This window comes from Panthera tigris, chromosome D1 (assembly GCF_018350195.1).
Source record: "Panthera tigris isolate Pti1 chromosome D1, P.tigris_Pti1_mat1.1, whole genome shotgun sequence".
Classification (NCBI taxonomy): domain Eukaryota; kingdom Metazoa; phylum Chordata; class Mammalia; order Carnivora; family Felidae; genus Panthera; species Panthera tigris.
In genome coordinates this window covers 69683657-69700548 of record NC_056669.1, presented here as the reverse complement: position 1 = coordinate 69700548, position 16892 = coordinate 69683657, and the positions used below count along the sequence as shown (strand labels likewise).

Below are 16892 nucleotides of genomic sequence, written 5' to 3'. Positions count from 1 at the left end.
AATGCCCTGTAGTAATGAAAACGAACGAATTACTGCTACATACAACAAAAGGATAAATCTTGGGGCACCTGGATGGCTCAGTCGGTTAAGCGTCCAACTTCGGCTCAGGTCACGATCTCACGGCTCGCGAGTTCAAGCCCCGCGTCGAGCTCTGTGCTAATGGCTCAGAGCCTGGAGCCTGCTTTGGATTCTGTGTCTCCTTCTCTCACTCTCATTCTGTGTCTCCCCTGCTCTCACTCTGTCTCGGTCTCTGTCTCTCCCTCAAAAATAAATAAATAAATATTTTTTTAAAAAAACCAAAGGAATAAATCTCATAAATATAATCTTGAATGAAAGAAGACATATAAAATAATACAAAGGCTATGATTACATTTATATATTTGTGTGAAATCCAAAAACATAAAAAGTAGGGGCACCTGGATGGCTCCGTCGGTTGAGCATCCAACTCTTGATTTTGGCTCAGGTCATGAAGCCAGGGTCATGGGATCGAGCCCGGCATCAGGCTCCTCACTGAGCATGGAGTCTGCTTGGGAGTCTCTCTCTCACCCGCTGCCCCTCTCCCCTACTCATGCTCAGTTTCTCTCTAAAATAAAAAAAAAATTTTTTTTTAAGTAATCTACGATGCCAGAGGTCAGGGCAGTGGTTACACGTGTGGCAAAGTGGAGTGAGAAGTGATTTGCAGGTGGCACAAGGAATGCGTCTGGAGTGCTGATCATGGTCTGTTTCTTGATCTCAGGCCCACTGCATGAGCATGTTCAATGTGTAGTAATTCACTAAGCAGTCCAATTTGTGAACTTTTCCATATGTAAGTTATATTCTGGTACAAATGTTATTCAGTGATGTTTCTGAATGATAAATATGCCCCTTTCTGTACATCTGTGCATTACACTTAAAGGGCTCATCATAAACTTGGTTTCCCAGAAACCAAGGAATGATGCATTCCTATAGGTTAAAAAAAAACAAAACAAATCTAAGGTTTTCCTCTACCTCATTGTATATAACACACAGGACGGAGGCTCTGGAGGCTGAACTCAGAGTGGGGTTTCAACCTGAAATTATCACTGGTGATGACGGTATTCCACAGTACAAGCTGAAGGAAGACAGGAGATCCCATCCCTCCAAGGACCCATTAATGCGACCCTCTCCTGAACGGCACAAATGTGCAGTATGTTCTGAGTTCCAGTAATGACTGAAGATGACTGCTTGGCAATAAATAATAGAATCTTCTCTCTAATGACTCCTCCCTAGTGCCTCCCAAGAGAGGCCATTAAGAGACCCAAGAAATGCAAGGAAAATGCTGATGAAGGTTTAGGAAAAAAAAAAAAGTCCATTCAGAGCCATCCTGTAAGCACATACAGGGAACTGGTTAAGAGCAAAGATTTTGGATTAGAACCCTAGAGCTATCATTTATTAATTACATGACCTCTGGCAAGTTATTTCACCTCCCTGTTCCCTCATTTTTAAAAGAAGCTAATGATACTGCCTTTCTTATAGGAATGTGGAGGGGATTAAATAAACATCTATCACAGCGCCTGGTACATAAAGGATTCAAGAGCTGTAAAGGATGCCGATGGCCACTGGCACTGGGGATGTTGGAGCTGAAGAAGATGATGATGAAAATGCTAAAGACCAGGATGTTCAGCAGGCCGATCAACCGGCAACGGGTTTCCAAAAGCTGGTCCTCAAGGACAATGACTGAACCTCCAAAGAAAAACGCTAGCAGGTGCCAGTAAAGGACCCCTGAGAGGGCTGCAAGGAAATAAAGGTCTTTGGGGATGATCCTCACAGGGTCAGGGTATGGGGAGCTCTGGGTAAGCCCTTATCGTGAACAGAGCCTTCCTTTTTCTGAATGCCTCTCACCCAATTTTAATTACACACTTATTTGTGAGTTATATGTTAAATGCTGGTCTCCCCTAATAACCTGGAAGCTCCGTGAGAGCAGAGACCAAGTCTGTCTTAAGCTGCACAGTCTTTTTAGCATTGAGTGTGCCTTTTCACTCACAATAAATGCTCAATAAACGCTCATTGAGTGTTTGTCCCCTTGGTCCCTCCTTCAAAGTTTCCTCCTCCAAAGCTACCATGTGTAGTATTCAGCCCCTCATCCCTTTGTTACTAAGCACTTTGTGCCTGCCCAGTGCTATGCACCTGGAGACAAAAAAAAAAAAAAAAAAAAGATACGACCTCTCCCTCTAGGAGCATTCAGTCTAAGAGCTGGGAGGAAAAGACACATCAGCGGATATTTTTTATAACATACGATGGGTGTTATGGATGTGTGGATAATTTGCTCTGGGATGCCAGAGGAGGGAGCATCTGGGTCTAACGTGGGAGTCAGTCAGAGGGGGCTTCAAGGAGGAGGTGGCATTTGAACTCCAAGTGGAGTGAGGAATAAGAGTTTGTCAAGTGGACAAGAGACTAACAGCACTCCAGGTACAGGGAAAGGCATGATGAGACAGTCTTGGCCTTGGAAACCAGAACTATTTCTGTATTTCATAAATTGCAAGCTGGAAGGGACAGGGTGATAAGAGGTCAGGGGAAGAAGGTAGGGGATAGACACTTAAAAGCCTTCAAAGCCTTGCTAAAAAGGGTGGATACCTCCCTGGAGGTGACGAGGGGCCCCTAAAGGGTTTGAGTTAGGGAATGTCATATTCAGATTTATGTTTTAGGAAGAGCAGGCTGGAAGTTGTATGATTATTGAATTACAGCCTTTCCCTGAAAACCCGTGGCAAGGGCCTCCTGGTCTGCCTTGCTGATATGAGGACTGATGTTTCACCCTCCAGCCTAGCCTTAACTTGCTACCTAAGGTTGAGTTCTCCTCATCCTTGGGTACACTTGCCATCTGAAAATCCCAACCCCCAAACAGCTTTCTGGGTCCTTCAAGTGTCAGTGTGTCAACCATTTAACATGAACTCTGGGTTTCAGATTCCCTGGCCCTAACCTCAGTGAAAAGATCCTGAGCCAGATCCCAGCTCTCTCCACCTGCTAAATGGCACTGAGATGCCCCAGTGTTCATGCCCCACACATTAACTACAGGGAACTTTAACTTCTGCCTTAACTTGCAAACTGGGGTTACAAACACTGCTGTAGCAGTACACAAGCCACAGCGGTCCCCTCCCTGCTGTGCAGGACTTTCAGAACACGGGAAGATTCGATGCACATGCTTCACTTAGAAATTGGCACGGCGCACCTGGGTGCCTCAGTCAGTTAAGCGTCTGACTCTTGATTTCAGCTCATGATCTCGCAGTTGGTGAGTTCAAGCCCCGCATTGGCTCAGTGCTGATAGCCTGCTTGGGTTTCTTTCTTCCTCGCTCCCTGCCCCTCCTCCACTTGTACTCTGTCTCTCTTTCTCTCTCTCTCAAAAAAAATCCATTAATGATAATAAAAAAAGAAATTGTCACAATTGAGCCCACCCAGCCAGGATGAGGCGGAAGGAGATGGTATTGATGGGTTGGCAGATGGGAAGGCAGGGCTAAAAGTCTAAAACAAGTGTGATGGTGGGCTTGGCCCACTCTGTTTCCCTGGATGGTCTTCTGTAGCTAGTGCTCCAGAATTCCCAGGCAGAGGTGAAACAAGTCCCATTCCAAATTAAATATCACACATATCTAAAATTGAAAACTGGATGTAGCTAACAGATCTGGGTTCGAATCTCTCCTGTTTACTATGTGTAACCTTTGGCAAGTTACTTAACCTCTCGAGGTCTCAGTTTCTAATCTCCTGTAAAATGACGGTCTTGGTACTTATCTCATTGTTATTATGACAACAAATGAATTAATATTCATAATAATAAGTGTACATATATGTTTGTTAAATTAATAGGATACATTCAAAATAAATCATTCTCCTCCATAAAATAGGGATCATCATTATCATCTCATGGGTTTGTTATAAGGATTAAAGGTGGGAATGTATATGAAGCACAATGCAACAGCCCAATGGAAGTTCATTCTTTCCCACATATGCTACCTCTTCATGGGATGGCTGGGAGCCAGATGCATGGGTCCTGAGCTGACCATTATGCGGATGGGAAGAGGGACGGGTGGGAAGGAAGCTCCTGGAGACTTGGCGATGTGTCAGCCAAGACAATGTAGCTGGGGGTATGGGTGAGGGCAGGAAGCACGGAGGGACATACACTCTCCAGGAGCCCCACTTCTTATCCTACTCAGACAATGGGATCTCTGGGGCTGGCGACAATAGCACCCCCTCTCCCTCCTGAAACATAATGTCACAGAAGTGACTGTGGCCCAAATTTAGTCTCTCTCCAAACCCCATTCCCCTGCGTCTGTGACCCAAGATGGGCCAATCAGAATCCTCCCCAAGGGTTTTTCCAGTTTGGAATTAATGGGACCAGGGCTTTTCTTTTAGTTACAGGACTAACTGAAAGATTTTTCATGGAAGGTTCTTGGCAGCTATAGTCCTTGTTATTTGGAGAAAGTTTATCTGTAGTAAGAAAAATGAGGACAACACACAGAAACACAGCCAAGAGATACGGGATGGAAAAAGTGACACAGACAAGGTAGAAGGGAGAGATGGAAGGGAGAGATGGAAAGGAGAGAGGGAGGAGAGAACCCTTTTGGGTCCCTAGATCCATTTATACCTGAAGCCAGACCCGCCCCTAGACTTTCCAAATATGAGACTCAGTAATTCTCTTTCTGCTTTAGTTAACTTGACTTTGTTCCTGTCATGTTCTGTGGAAAGAGTCTTTACTAACTTTGAAACAAAGAAAGAAAATAATTCTGCCTAAACTATACAATTCATTAGCAGGCTAGGGAAATGATATTTGTGGCTTAACTGAGGTGGTTGACGAGGAAGGTGGCAGTTGATACTAAAATGCCACTGAGATGACAGCAAACCAGTTGACTTTGAAAGTATTGAACTAGATGTCAACTTCAGTGAAAGACTCAAGGGATGTCAAGGGAGCCCCTTGCTCAACATTCTTATCAACTTTGATAAAGATTTCTAAGACTGCTTATCAGAATTGTAGATAATCCAAAATGAGATTACATGGATAAGTCACTCAGTGACAGAATCCAGATCCACGAGTGGCTGACAGCTACAGGGATGGACCCAAACATTCTGGATTATGTCTGAGGAAGACCAAGACCAAGACCAAGTTAGGAGGAATCACGTCAAATCTTACATTCAAAGACCAGTCACACCAGTTGAGGGAGAGGAGGGAAGCAAGCCTTCCCAGCGGCTCACAGGAATTTTTTCTGGCTGCAAGCTCAGCGTGATCCCAGAGCGCTGCGAAAATAGCAAACACAAGACCTGGCAAGCTTAACACAAACACAGCCCTCAGGACAAGGGAGATAATCATCCCCCATGTTCTATCCCTATCAGAGCACATCTGGGGTACAAAGTGCAAGGGGACAAGAAACAGCATCCTATAACGAATGGCTGAAGAAATGGGGCATTTTGGCCAGAAGTCATAGTTTCTATTTCTTCACAAACACCTCAATGGCTGACATATGGCCAAGGGGAGACCTCATTTGCTCGACTCCAAAGAACAGAACCTGGACCGATGAGCGGAAGTTACATGGAAGGGACATGTTGGCAAGAGAAAAGTACAACCAGGTCAACCATGGCTTAGGCTCTGCCAGCTTTGAGCATCACCTAAAGGAAGCTCATGATTCTTCTCTCTCCAACGCTTCACTGCCCAGACAGGGGGAGGCTGCTGTCACTCCAACTTTGGGGACATCCTACTGGCCACTGTACTCGGGTACAGGATAGGCAGTGATGTGACCAGGTGCTAATGTATGTGGAGCACAGGAGGCTGGGGTGGAGCGAGGAGAGGTTGTGATGGGGAAACATGGGCATAGAAAAGTGACCATCTTTTGGCCGCCTTCTCTCTGTGTCTCCTCATCTTGTTTTATTTTTTTTTTTTATTTTTTTTCATAATGTGTTTTTTATTTATTTTTATTTTTTTAATATATGAGATTATTGTCAAATTGGTTTCCATACAACACCCAGTGCTCATCCCAAAAGATGCCCTCTTCAGTGCCCATCACCTCCCCTCCCCTCCCTCCCACCCCCCATCAACCCTCAGTTTGTTCTCAGTTTTTAACAGTCTCTTATGCTTTGGCTCTCTCCCACTCTAACCTCTTTTTTTTTTTCCTTCCCCTCCCCCATGGGTTTCTGTTAAGTTTCTCAGGATCCACATAAGAGTGAAAACATATGGTATCTGTCTTTCTCTGTATGGTTTATTTCACTTAGCATCACACTCTCCAGTTCCATCCACGTTGCTACAAACGGCCATATTTCTTTCTCATTGCCACGTAGTACTCCATTGTGTATATAAAGCACAATTTCTTTATCCATTCATCTGTTGATGGACATTTAGGCTCTTTCCATAATTTGGCCATTGTTGAGAGTGCTGCTATAAACATTGGGGTACAAGTGCCCCTATGCATCAGTACTCCTGTATCCCTTGGGTAAATTCCTAGCAGTGCTATTGCTGGGTCATAGGGTAGGTCTATTTTTAATTTTCTGAGGAACCTCCACACTGCTTTCCAGAGCGGCTGCACCAGTTTGCATTCCCACCAACAGTGCAAGAGGGTTCCCGTTTCTCCACATCCTCTCCAGCATCTACAGTCTCCCGATTTGTTCATTTTGGCCACTCTGACTGGCGTAAGGTGATATCTGAGTGTGGTTTTGATTTGTATTTCCCTGTCCTCATCTTGTTTTAAAAGAAAAAAAAAAAGAGAGAGAGAGAGATTATAGATTTCTGGAATCCAGCTCTTTGTTGGGGGTGGGTCCAGTGAAGCTGCGGTTAGTTTGTTTGTTTTACACTTTCCAAGTGATTCTGAAGCATAGCTAGGTTTGGACGCCACACAAGTGACCCCACGAAGTGCTGATTCCAGGGAAAGTCACTTAATAATTGGTGTCGAAGTTTGATTGATCAATAATCCTCTCTGCTCTCTTCTCCATTCAATCAAAGCCAGTGTCTGAAGCTGGGAGCCCCTTCCCTTTGCCCTTTTGCCGATTGTCCTGCTCTTCACCTCTGAACCATCAATGACCCAGCTTTTCACCATGCTGATCTCCTTCCTCTCAATAGTCTTTTTTTTTTTTTTTTTAATGTTTTTACTTATTTTTGAGACAGAGAGACAAAGCATGAGCAGGGGAGGGGCAGAGAGAGAGGGAGACACAGAATCCGAAGCAGGCTCCAGGCTCTGAGCTGTCAGCACAGAGCCTGACGCGGGGCTTGAACTCATGGAGTGGGAGATCATGACCTGAAGTCGGACGCTCAACCGCTCAACCGACTGAGCCACCCAGGTGCCCCTCAATAGTCTTTACCTGGGACCAGCCATCTGCCTGCCCTCAACCTCCAGCCAATGCCCCCAGGGCACTGGGCATCTCTTCTCTCTGCTGCCTCCACCTGGAGCTCCTTGCCGTTGGTCCCCATCCCTGGTCTCACTTCTCTGGCTGAGAGAGAAACACTTTCTCTTGCTTCCATCTAGCTCTCTTAGCAGATCTCACACCAGGATTCTTCACTTTTTTTTTTTTTTTCAACAAATAAAGATTTAGTGCCTGTCATGTCCACAAACTGTTCTGGGTGCTAGAAATAAATGGCAAACAAGAAAGGACACAGTGCTTGCTCTCATGAAGCTTATATTCTAGCTTGAGGAGGCAGATGATAAACAAGATAATTTCAGAGAGTGATTAAGGGCTATGATGAAAATGAAATCAGGCAAAAGAAATGGGAAACATAAATTGGTGGTCAGAGAAGCCTATTTAAAGGGATAAAATCTGAGCTGAAACTTAAAAGACAAGGAGTGAGCCACATAAGGCTGAGCATTCTAGTCATGGAGAAGAGCATGTACAAAGGCCCTGGGGTGGGAATGAGTGAAAATCCAAAGAGTAGTGTTGCAGCTATGAGGTGAAGGAGGAGAAAGAACAGGAAGAAAAGAAAATGAAGAAGGATGAGGAGAAGGAGAAGGAAAAGAGAAGAGGGGGAGGGGAAGACGAGGAGGAGGAGGAGGAGGAGGAGGAGGAGGAGGAGGAGGAGGAGGATTATGAGAGCTTCCTCTAGCTCTTAGAATCACCGTCCCATTTTTATGGCCTGCTCCGAGTTTGCCCACCTTCCCACACTCCTATTCCCCCCAAATGGTGCTTTGTGCCTGGAGTCTTTCCCTGCCCTTCTGCTGTCTCACAAAGTCCGCGAGGCATATTTGCAAATGTCCAGGCCACAATAGGAGATAGGGTTTGAGTTATTTCCCATGGGTCTTCTGGGCCTCAGCTAATCCACAGAGGTGCGTAGGCCCCTGTTTAAGTTTCCCTGAACCTTTCATGGCAGTTTTGAATATTCCATGCAAGTTAGAAGCTTTGTCTATGTAGAGCTCACAAGGACTTCTTGGCGATGTCATGGAATTCCTTACCTGCCCATCCCAGCCTCATCTCTAGCCCAGCCAAGACACCCTGTAGACATGGGAAATTTATACCAGCAAGAGCTGACCGGCCACACAGGAGGCTTCATGTGACATGGTGAGCTCCCTGACACGTAGGTGTTCCAGCAGATGTGCCTATGGTATAATCACGCACAACTGCACACTGTCAGAAGAAAACTAGAGGAAATGATACCTTCGATAATTCAGGCCACTTGCCACCCCATTCAATACATTCATGTGCCTGAGCGTGCATGGGAGGGGACTCATTCCCTCACTCCATCACAGTGAGTATTTTGTACCTGTCATGTCAGGGGTTAAGGACCAGCAAACCACTTGTTTTACCTGTTACTTGATTGAGGGGACACTGGTCTCTTCCAATGCGGGAGGGGCAAATGGAAGTCCTGGACTTATTAAGAAATGTCAGTGTGCTTCTATTCCTCATTAACAGAACTGTCTGGAAGGAGACATGAATGAGGCTACATTGAATCCAGTACCCATGTTCCTACTGACATACAATTTGAAAGGATTTTTAAGGAATAATATTTTTGGCATCATTTTATTTTTAATTTCTTTAAATGTTTATTTATTTTTGAGAGAGAGAGAGAGAGACAGAGCATGAGCATGAGTGGGGGAGGGGCATAGAGAGAGAGGGAGACACAGAATCCAAAGCAGGATCCAGGCTCCGAGCTGTCAGCACAGAGCCCAACGCAGGGCTCAAACTCACAAATATGAGATCGTGACCTGAGCCGAAGTCGGACGCTCAACCAACTGAGCCACCCAGGCACCCCAAGGAATAATTTTGGCTTATATGATTTTTTGCTTTCCATGGTGCCTCTTGAATCTAACCCTCAAATAAGATGGGGCTCCAGTCTACTCAAATTGTCTCATTTTCTTTCAGAATATATATCCCTGTGAGCTTTTCTTTTTCTTCTCTTTTAATTTCTTTTCCCTCCCCCTCCTCCTTCTTCCTTCTTCCTGCAACTCCCTTTCTTCTTCCTTCTTCTTCCTCCCTCTACTCCTCCTCCTCCTTCTTCTCTCTCTTGTTTTCTGTTTTATCCACTTCCTCCTTATTCCTTTCTTTCCTTAGAGCTTCCACCTTTATTGAGGGAGAGGGTGAGATAGAACAGGTCACTCTGACATACTGGCCCTTTTTTCTCCTCTCAATATGAAACCTATCAATACCACACACACACACACACACACACACACACACACACACACACACATACACACACCCTAACACTCCTTCCATCCTGACTCATTTAGCAAGTATATAAACTTTACATGCTGTTGGGAAGACCATCTAGATACATTTTACTGGATGAGAGGACATGAAATGCTGTGCTTTTAGATGACTATGCATTAAAACATGTGGCAGAGATAGCTAATTGTCCCTTTAAATCCATTTTCACCTTCATTCTTTTGGGGAAAAAAAATCCTTTCCCCAAGTTTTAGCTGGGCGTGTGGCTGTCTAGCTAAATGTTTTATTTCCCAGGCTCCCTTGCCGCTAGGTGTGGTCAAGTATCTAAATCCTCACCAGTGGAGTGTGTTTGGCAGTGCTGGGTGCAATTCTGGGTCACATCATTCAAAAGAAAGCTGCTTGCCCTCTACTTCCTTTCCCCCCCTGCACACTGACTGAAACTCACACGTGTTGGCAGTGAGCTGGCTGTAACGGCTCTGATGAGAACACCCTACAACAGTACTGTCCAGTGAAAATAAGCTCCCGGCAGGTGAAATTCACTGTATTTGTTAACAAGTATCCAGTAGGAATAAATGTAAAACAAGTAAAATTAATTTTAACAACATATTTTACTTAAGCTAATATATACAATTACCACTTCAATATGGAATCAATGTCAAAAAAATTATTGAGGGGCACCTGGGTGGCTCAGTCGGTTGAGCGACTGGCTCTTGATTTCGGCTCAGGTCCTGGTCTCAGGGTTCATGGGATCGAGCCCCGTGTCAGGCTCTGCACTGACAGCGCGGAACCTGCTTGGGATTCTCTCTCTCCCTCTCTTTCGGCCCCTCCCCGCTCCCCTCAAAATAAATAAATAAATAAATAAACACTTAAAAAATTATTGAGAAGTCTATTTTTCTTCCATCCTTATCTCTCAACCACCGGTGTGTGTCTTATACTCACGGCACATCTCAATTCGGACCAGCCACATTTCAGGTGCTGTAACTCCAGGCTGTCTATGGGACAGCAGAGCACTGGCAGATTACAGGGCAACACAGCAGAAGGAATCTGGGTTCCTGGTTGACCCCGTGAAGCAAAGCTGGCCATCATCTAGGACTTCCCATTTACCTCTTATTTTCAAAAAGCTGTATTTTGGGGTCTCTGTGAGACATGAGCTTCACCTATATCTTCAGTAATATAACATGGTAAGAGGTTTTCCTCCCCCACAGAAGTTAACGTTGACCTGCATCTGACATTCTGTATGACAAGCAAATGGAGAGCAATAGTGAAAAGTTCTTGACATGCCAGCCCATGTATGTGAACTTATCAGCAATTACATCCTGCTGTTCCAGCTGAGTCAGCAGTGTGTATGGAGGAGCACCCAAATTTTAAACCCTGAAAAATCCCTATTTGATATGCTTTCATTTTTTTGTATGTTTTGATTTTTTTTTTTTTGCATTTCATGAAACTCAAAGCAGTAAGCAATCTCTTTTAATTTTCATTATCAATTTGAACTACATACTTATTAAAAGGGGGCCAAGTTTAAAAAATAAAGTTATATAATAAAAAAGAGGAGAATGATACAAGAAAAGAGAAGTGGGAGGGACGACTTATAGTTAATTACACTATCAGCAGCAGCACTGAATTTTTTAAAACTCCACTAGATTAGACATAGTTTATTTAAAATACCTTATCCAGTTTAAAATTCTCCAATTCTACACAGGTACTTTATGAACATCTAATTTTGTAGGCCTGGTCGTATAAGTTTGTGTGTAAGAATAAAACAACAATCAAATCAGGGGTTTTTTTTCCTATCCAATTTGTTTCTGTTTTCCCACAAACAAAAGGAACTGGCTAAAGATTGACAAGGTTGTTCATGTTCTAAATTAGTTCTCTAGTTTATGAGGAAATGCAATCCCAAAGTCTATAAAAAGGAAAAAAAGCAAATGTAAATAAGGAGCCATTGCTTTAGACTTTGTGTCCCAAGATATGTCAGTTATTGTCTTGATTTGTTGTTGCTGTTTTCCTTCAGTGAAGATTCACCATCCAGAATGCCGAGGGCAGCCATAGTTAATTCATTTTATTCCCTGTTCATTTTCGTGTGTCAATACAGGAGACCGGTTAAGGGAACAGATTTAGGAGTCAGACATCCCTTAGTCTGTATCCTGACTCCAATGATTACCAGCTGTGTGGTCATGGGCAAGTTATTAAACCTCTCTGAGACTTGGTCTTCTCATCTATAAAATAAGAATCATAATAAACTGCCTCAAAGTACTGGAAAGAATAAGTGAGATGAGTAGGAAGTATTTAACACCATGTCTCATCCAGTGTTTCTGCCAAGTATTTTTCTATTTCCAAAATAATCATCTTATAACGTGTATTTTTTTTAAGCACCTACTCTATGACAGCTTTTCTTTAACATAGATTATTCCTGACTCTCACAGCAACACTGTAAGGGGTGGGGGGAGCACTCTCATTTCACAGCTGGAGAAATTCTAGCTCAGAGAGGTGAAGTGGCCTGCCTACGGTCACACAGCGAATATATGACTGAACAGAGGTCAAACATCAAAGCCTGTGCCCTTTCTGCCAGACTGAGGTGGGGCTCTCTGGGACACACAGTCCTGTGGCATTGTGCACCCCAGAGTGGGACAAAGAACGAGAAGGCCAAGCAGCTTTGGAGGTCTCCAAACCTCACAGTTTAGAATAAATCCCCCAATTATGCTTGAAGTTGGACAAGCTTTTGAAATCTCGACTGGACATTCTTTTCCCATCAAGTTCCTTGAAATTTCCCTTTAAAGAGCATCTAGGAAAAGCCACTCTCATTAGCCAGGGTCTGGCTTTATTTTCCTAATAAACAGATCTTTAGTCAGACAAAAGGGCCTCTTTTATTTTCAATCAATTCTTCAACATTTCAGCTGATTTTCTTCTATTTGGCTTGAAATTGTGATCTGGGAATGGCTGGTCCTGCAAATTGTCGTCCTATCAGGGAAGCCCCTTGAGGATCCTCAACTTGTTATTTTTAATCACTGTAATCTCCTTGTCAAAGGAGGCCATGGTCAGAAACAGAGCAGGCCTTTCAGAGCTTTTCTAAAGCACAGTTATTGCCAAGGGAGGGGGACAGGGGGAAGAGGGAGGGAGGGAGGGGAGAGAGAAGCGGTGGGAGAGAGAAGGAAGTCCATATAGCACTAGCAACTTGGAAAAAGCTGAATAATAATCTCAATGGGATCCTGGCTGTTGAGAAGAAAGCCCATGTGTGTGTGTGTGTGTGTGTGTGTGTGTGTGTGTGTGTGTATTAACAGCGACCATTATAATCCAGTGTAGAACATCTAAAGGAGATACTGGGGTGGGGGACATAGAGAGCAGAAGCTATTCAGGGATGAACTGGAATTGTGGGGATAAAGATTCCAGGCAGGAAAACAAGCCATTGATTCCAAGGCTTGTGAGGGGGCCTCAAGAAAAAAATAAAAAAAGCAAGCGGAACACCAGGGGAATGTTAACTTCCACGGCCCTAAGTCAATACCCTGAACAGAATGCATTAGATTTACCTTTAACATGATTATTCTAAGAGAGTATAAGCCAACAGAAAATGTCACAAACTAGGCCAGCGCCCTCTTCCTAACTTTGAGTGGCGGAACCAGGTTTGCTAATCTCAGGGTATTTACTCAGAAGGCCGGGAGCACGGTTTCCGTAATATCTTCCTTCCATGATCTCTTAGCCACCAGAAAGGAGAAATGGGGATTGCCGGCCAACAGCCTGAGTGGGGGTGTCACAGTCTGAAAGTCTAATGTGTAGGCTGGAACCACCTGTAGGGTAAAAGTCTAGAGCTCTCTCTCTCCCCTAGTCTCGGTTCTCACCTACTGGCCATGGACACTCTGGAAGCAGGAGCCTCTGTGTTCTGAATACCAGGTGCCCCTCCTCCCCAGTGCTGGGGTACCTGCAGCCAGTGCTCAGGCCATCAGGGAGGATTTGTATGGGAAGAAAGGGCTGGTAGGACACTTGGTGTGGCCCCAGACTTGCCCAAATCATCTAAAAATATCTTCTTGGGCTCACAGTAAGAACAATCTTAGGTGAGGCTCCCAGTATGGAGAAATCATTCACTCACTCATTCCATTGAGTCACGAGGACTCAGCCACCATTCACTAGTAGACTGAATTAGAGTTCTGAGAACACCACTTTTAAACACACACACACACCACACACCACACACACACACACACACACACACACACACCCCAAAAACAAATGACTAGGCAGGCACATCCCTCCGTTATCAAACCAATAAGGGCCTCATATCCAACTCAAACTAACACGTATTGGGGACCTCAGGCACACTCCTCTTTGTCAACTCACGTATTCGCTACAACCACCACAGAGGTTGGACAAACAGCTACTTACACCGCTGGGAAATAAGCTCAGAGAAATGAAAGGACTTGCACAAGGTCACACAGCTACTAAAACCAAGCCCATCTTACTCTAAAGCCGCCTCCGTCCCTGCCACGTGGAGCTTGGGCTGTTTCCCCAGGGAACCCGGATCCTCGGTTTTGGTGAGGCCTCCCTCAAGAGACCAAGAGGGTTCCGCCCGCCTTCCTCCGGTCCACGGAGAGGACGGGCTGTTCCCAGCCCCTCAGAAAGGCTGTGGCCACACCCGCAGCCCCTCCACCCCGCCCGCTCCCTCCCTCCCGGGCTGAGCCGGGGGTTCCTTTCCCGCTCGGTACCGAGGGTCCCGCGGGCCGGTGCGCGGGGGTCAGAGGGGCTCCTCGCCACGCGCTGAGCGCCGCCACGTGCGGGGGGCGCCGGGGAGCCAGGTGGACAAAGTCGGGGACACGATCCCGGGGAACGGCGAGAAGCGTTCTGAGATGGGTAGCCCCTGCTTACGGTGGCCTGCGTGGCCCTGGCGCCCGCTGACAGTGGCCCAAACTTTCTCCAGTGTTCTCCAACCGCTTCCTCCCGCAGCCTCTGGGAACCCGGAAGGCGGGGATGCAAGGGCGGCGGCTGCGGGCCCACCAGCTGCCCCCCAAGACCCTCTCTTCCCTGCTAGGCACCAGAGCTGACTTACGGAGGCGCGGGGGAACACGCACCCCGCCACTCCCCGCCAGTGGGAGCCCAGGTGAGACCCGGCGGGCTTCCTTCCCTGCCCTAGGTCCTGTCTCCCAACTGGAGAACGGCAGCTTCTGCGCCGGGAAACGATGTCTGGGGAGACGATCCGCCGCGGAGAGAGGCGGTGGGCCGTGGGGATGGAGTCAGGGGTCTTCAGGTCTGCGCGGGTCGCGCGGCGCTCCTGCCCAGGAGGCGCTCACCTGCCGGGACATTCCCTCCCCGCACTCCCTAAAGCCAGCGCTCCGCGGAGGAGCGTAGGCGCGACATTCCCGCGGCGTGGAGCCTCGGGGTGGCTGGAGCAAGGGTCCCCGGCCTCCAGGGAGCAGGCCTCGGGAATGTGAGCTTCCCTTTCCGACTTCACCGGGTTTCGCTTCCCTCTCCGAACCCACCCACAGCTCCTCGGAGGCCCGTTCCATTGGGAGCCTGTCCTAAAAATCCACACTCTTCTCCCCCGCCTGGGACCATCGGAGAATAATTTGGAGTTCTTTCCGGGGGCCCTTACGAAAGCTTCAGACTCTTCCTCCCCTCCTCCCCGTGCCCCACGACCACTCAAGGGAGAAGTCCCTTTTCCTGAAGGCATTTGTCCAAGGAAGCTGCAGTGACCACCCCGCCTGGGGCCCGTCTGGGAGAAGCTGGTATCCTCCCCTTCAGGGATGGGAGAGGGGAAAGCCAGTTCCCCACCTTGCCTGGGATCCGACTGGGAGACACCAGGCTTCCCTCCGCTCCAGCGGCGGATCTGGAGGAAGGCGGGTTTTCACTGCTCTCCCGGAGCGGGCCGGGGGAGAAGCCAGGTTCCCTCCCAGCCAGGCTGGCGTGGCGCGTCGCTCAGCTGCAGCCCACGCCCGGGAACCGCGCGTCGGAGATGGGGCTGCCCAGCCTGGCTACGACCCCCGCGACGGCCCCGGACGCTGGCCCGGGAGCGGCGCGGAGCTCGCGGCGAGAGGGGCTGAGGGCAGCCAGGACACAGGGCCCTCGCCGGGCTGTGCCGGCACCGTGCGCCCCGGGACCGTGCGCCCTCCTCCGGCACCGCGCGGTCGGCGCCCTTCCGGGGGCCGGGTCCCGCGCCCCTAGCTCCACGCCGGGCCACTTACCACGGTAGCTGATTCCCGGCTTGTAGAAGTCGGGGTCGCCCTCCACGCGGAGGCTGAACTCGGTGTAGCCCTCGCGCCGCGTTCCCTGGGCGCGCAGGATGCGGCTGCAGTAGCCCTCCGACTTGGGCACTTTGTCCAGGGTCTCGTCGGAGAAGGCCAGCGCCGCGGCCAGGGGCAGTGCCAGGGCCAGCAGCGCTGGACTCCGGCTCAGCCTCAGGGGCGCCGGGGACAGCCTCATCCTCGCGGGCGTCCAACTTTGTGCCGCTGCCGCCGGCCCTCGCCACGCGACTCCTGCCCGAAGGGGTCCCCGTGGAAGCGAGACCAGGCGGAGCCCGGGCGGGGAGCGGGAGCTGGGAGCCGGCGCTGGCGACAGAGAGACCGTGCGGGTCTCGGCTTGGCGGCTGCCGAGCTGCGCCGCGCTGAGCTGAGCTGAGCGAGCAGAGCCGTGCAAGGAAGGGAGGGCGGCGGCGGAGGGGGAGGAGGGCGGGCTGATTTTGCCCAGATCCCCGAGCGCAGCGCTGTTTTGTTTCCGAGCTGGCGATTAGCGGCGCGGCGGTGTTGATTTTGCGACGCTAGATTCCCAGGGTCTGGCGAGGATATCATAAGGCACAGGGACACTGCGGGATCTGTCCCGCCACCAGGAAGGCTGCTGCCCCAACCCCAGCTACACCTCTGCACCCTGCGGAGTAGAGGGCTCCCAGGAGAGAAAGACTGGAAACTAACTTTTGTTGCGCACCTACTTTGTGCCTACCAATATGCTGGGTGTCTGGCTCACGGTATCTGCTCATCTGCTACGCTCTCCCTGCACACGACAAACGTGACAGCAATTTCACTCATTTTACAGATGAGCAAACTGAGGCCTGCAGCCGACCAATTAAGGCGGGGTTGGATGCCACGACTGACTCTATTGCTCTTTTGGAACAGGTCGGGCTGGAGGATGAGAAAGGAGCAGCATGACTCATCCAACTGCGCCTAGTAGGCACAGCGCCTACGGCCTGTAATATTTTTGGAGACTCCTGAAAATATTTTCTTTAAAATCAGAAGGAAAAAACATTTAGGGCTAATAAAATGTTATGTATAATATCAATGTATTTCTATTTACACCTACACAGTCATAAAATATAACGTTGACTGTTGTTTTATGAAGGA

General features: G+C 48.0%; 1 protein-coding gene across 2 annotated transcripts in view; it reads right to left on the bottom strand.

The window, feature by feature from the left end:
* The window catches only part of SPON1 (spondin 1), a 257617-nt gene extending 241446 nt beyond the window's left edge, over positions 1 to 16171 (bottom strand). For both annotated transcript variants that reach the window (XR_006208341.1, XM_042958428.1), the window contains exon 1: positions 15744 to 16171. Coding sequence is in view for 1 of the 2 variants with exons in the window: in XM_042958428.1 (XP_042814362.1) it covers positions 15744 to 15981 (238 nt within the window). In the remaining variant the exon portion in view is untranslated. The remainder of the gene's footprint in view (positions 1 to 15743) is intronic.
* Positions 16172 to 16892: the final 721 nt, after the last annotated feature.